General features: G+C 52.2%; 1 protein-coding gene across 1 annotated transcript in view; it reads right to left on the reverse strand.

Annotated features, from left to right (window-relative positions):
- Positions 1–1,645: 1,645 nt before the first annotated feature.
- LOC107116392 (mitogen-activated protein kinase kinase kinase 3-like) overlaps positions 1,646–3,137 on the reverse strand; it is a gene marked incomplete at both ends in the record, with an annotated part of 52,977 nt that continues 51,485 nt past the window's right edge. The window contains 2 exons of the mRNA XM_015418293.1: positions 1,646–1,775; positions 2,362–2,493. Coding sequence (XP_015273779.1) covers positions 1,646–1,775; positions 2,362–2,493 — 262 coding nt within the window. The remainder of the gene's footprint in view (positions 1,776–2,361; positions 2,494–3,137) is intronic.

Here is a 3,137-nt window from a genome sequence, read left to right on the forward strand (position 1 = left end):
GGAAAGGGTAGTGGGTGTAGGCATCCCAAATTCTTGGGCCCAGCGGAGGACTTCCCACCCCCAGCCTCCATCGGCCTCCCTTGAGAAACTGCGGAGCGACAGAAGAAGAGAAGAGATTGGATTTATACCCCGCCCTTCACTACCCAAAGGAGTCTCAACAGCGGCTTACGAACTCCTTTCCCTTCCCCTCCCCACAACAGACACCCTGTGAGGTAGGTGGGGCTGAGAGAGCTCTCCCGAGAACTGCCCTTGAGAGAACAGCTCTGACAGAACTTGGGACTGGCCCAAGGTCACACCAGCAGCTGCACGTGGAGACGTGGGGAATGAAACCCGGTTCTCCCAGATTAGAGTCCGCACTCCTAACCGCTACACCAAACTGGCCTCCACAGTGACAGTCTACGAATTTGGGGGGGGGGGATCATTTTCCAAAGGAAGGGTGTGTTTGCTCCCTCCGTGACCTCTGGAAGAGGTTTCCGAGTCCAGAGGCGTAAGAAATCTGTGACTATAGCTAAGCTGTGGAGGAAAGGTTATGATACTTCTTCTCAGAATGAATCCAGTGGTTTCCTAATCTGTCAGCTGGTACAGAAAGACTCCCTGTTTTTTCTCCACTCCACTGAAGATTCTTTGCATTTATCCTCACGAGACAAATGGGCATGAGGAAACCACAGTGGTGCCCCCAGATACCGTTCTGGGGCTCCCTGCCATAGGCAATAGTCTCATGGGCAGTGGCTCTTCCAAACCCACCAACTTCTTACTGCCTCCTGCAGCACACAGTGGCCTTTTCTTATTTTTGTCGCTTGTGTGCCCCTGTTGGGTCTTTTCTTTCGTTTCCACTTGTGTTTTGCTCCCTCTAGTGGTCGCTTCAATATTACATTGCAGCCTCTGCGGCTTATTTCCCTGCACTTTTAGGCCACAGGTACAGGGATGCAGTATTGAAGCAACCACTAGAGGGAGCAAAACACAAGTGGAAAAGGGGGAAAACAAAGATGTAATATGGCATACAAGACGAAATTAGGAGTGTGGAAAAGCCCAGTCTCCCTTGAAGGGCTGGAGTGCATAAAAGCACAGCATCTGCTCTGCCTTCGTACGGTGCCAGGTTCAATCCCTACGGTTTCTGACGATTCTTAGATTTACCCTTTATCACTTCCCGGGCAGCTCTAGGAATCACTAGAAACACTATGTGGCAAAGGGCGGCTCTAGGAGTCACTGGAAACTATGGTTTTGGCTGCCTTTTTGTCACATCCGGTAAGAACTTCCTGTAAGTACACAGGGCTGTATTAAATTCTCCCACGATGCTGCCCCCCACAATCCTCCCACCGGCTGCCAGGCACTGTCCAGCAAACCTGAGGAACTGTACTACAGTCAACTCTTTCCACTTAGCAGTTGGAATGTCTGTCACCATTCCATGACCTTGAAGCAGCTCAGCCAATGGCAACTCTCAGACAGGATGCTGGAAATGTAGGATTAATATACTTCTTCTTTTTTTTTTTTTGCATTACAGTTTTGCTCAGAGGGTTTCAATAGGTCCAATGTGCCCCAACGGCTCCCGGGGCCCACAAAGGTGGGTGCATCTTGACTCTGCTACGGCCTCAACCCCTTAAGCAACTTCATACAAGTCGAAAGTCCCCATCTGGTTTCCACCTACCTTTGATATCTCTGTGTACAATCATATTGCTGTGCAGGTAGAACACTCCTTGCAGGATCTGCCTGGTGTACCTCCGGGTGACGTTCTCCGTCAGAGCTCCATAGGCCTTCAGCTGGTCTTTGATGGAACCCTACGCGTGCAGGAGAAGAAGGCCTCAGTATCTAACCAAGGTCCTTTCCGCACTGGACCTTAAATCCTGGTCCAACCCTGTCCCCAAACTTACATTCTGCACTAAACACGAGTGCACCCCTGTAATTATCTCGGGATATTTTTGGTTTCCACAGTACATTGAGGTCACCCCAGTTTCGCCCCACACTTGTCCCGGGATAAACGGATGCTGTTATAACCAGGGATAAATGCAAGATATTGTGTCGCGAGCTGAACTCTGATAAAACCAGGGATGAGATCCAAGTGTGGAAAGGACCCACGTGAGACATGCCAGCAACACTTACTTTAATTTTATGCAAGAGAATAGCGGATGATTGACCGCCAGATTGGAGGACTGATAGAGGGTCATTCCTGTATCTACTTAGGGGCGAGTGGAGACAATTCCGGGGTGGTTCACACATACGATTACCAGCATATTGTCCTTGTCTGGCCGGGCTTGCATTGGGGAGCCCATGCGTACAAACCAGAGCTTCCCCACGGGGAATACGTGTCCTGCACAGTCACCCCGAGTTTTTTAGTGGCGACAGTCTGGGGAGAGCACCACTTACCCCTGGCATGTATTCCACAAAGATGGACAGTTTCCTCTCCTCGGGGTCTCGCAAGCAGCCGTAATACTGAACGATCCGTTCGTGGCGGAGGGTTTTCAGCAGCTGGATCTCACATTCTAAGGCATTCACCTCCTGCAGCGAGAGAGAGAGAGAAAGCGCCACAGAGGGTTGTAAATATGGCCGGCTGCGGGAGGGTATATTGCCGGGGTGACAAACTGGCCCGTCCGGGGTTCTTGCCTGGCCCGCGAGCCACTGCTGTGGGGGAGGGAAGCAGGAGGAGGCTAGTGGGGGGCCGAGCAGGCACACGTGGTGAGTTGTGTGTGTGTGACTGAAGCTGTCAAGAAATAGAAGGTAATGCCTAGAGGGTGGGGGGTTAAGGCACAGGCTAGGGTGTCATCAATACGCAGATGACACCCAGCTATATCTGTTGTTGGGCGGCCAGTCCGATTTTAACCCAGATGACCTGGAGCGGGCGCTTTGTGACGTGGCAGGCTGGCTTAGACTGAGTCGACTGAAATTGAATCCAATGAAGACGGAGGTCCTGTGCCTGAGTCGGAGTGGACCAGGGGTAGGGATCCCACTCCCGACCTTCGACGGGGCGCCGTTGGTGCCGGCGCCGAGGGTTAGGAGCTTGGGAGTGCTCCTGGATGCCACCTTAACAATGGAGGCCCAGGTAGCAGCCACTGCCAAGGCGGCCGTTTACCATCTGCGGCTGATTAGGCAGTTGGTTCCCTTCCTCGAACGCAATGACCTGGCAACAGTGATTCACGCTATGG

Source organism: Gekko japonicus, unplaced genomic scaffold (assembly GCF_001447785.1).
Source record: "Gekko japonicus isolate JY-2015 unplaced genomic scaffold, Gekko_japonicus_V1.1 scaffold4827, whole genome shotgun sequence".
NCBI lineage: Eukaryota > Metazoa > Chordata > Lepidosauria > Squamata > Gekkonidae > Gekko > Gekko japonicus.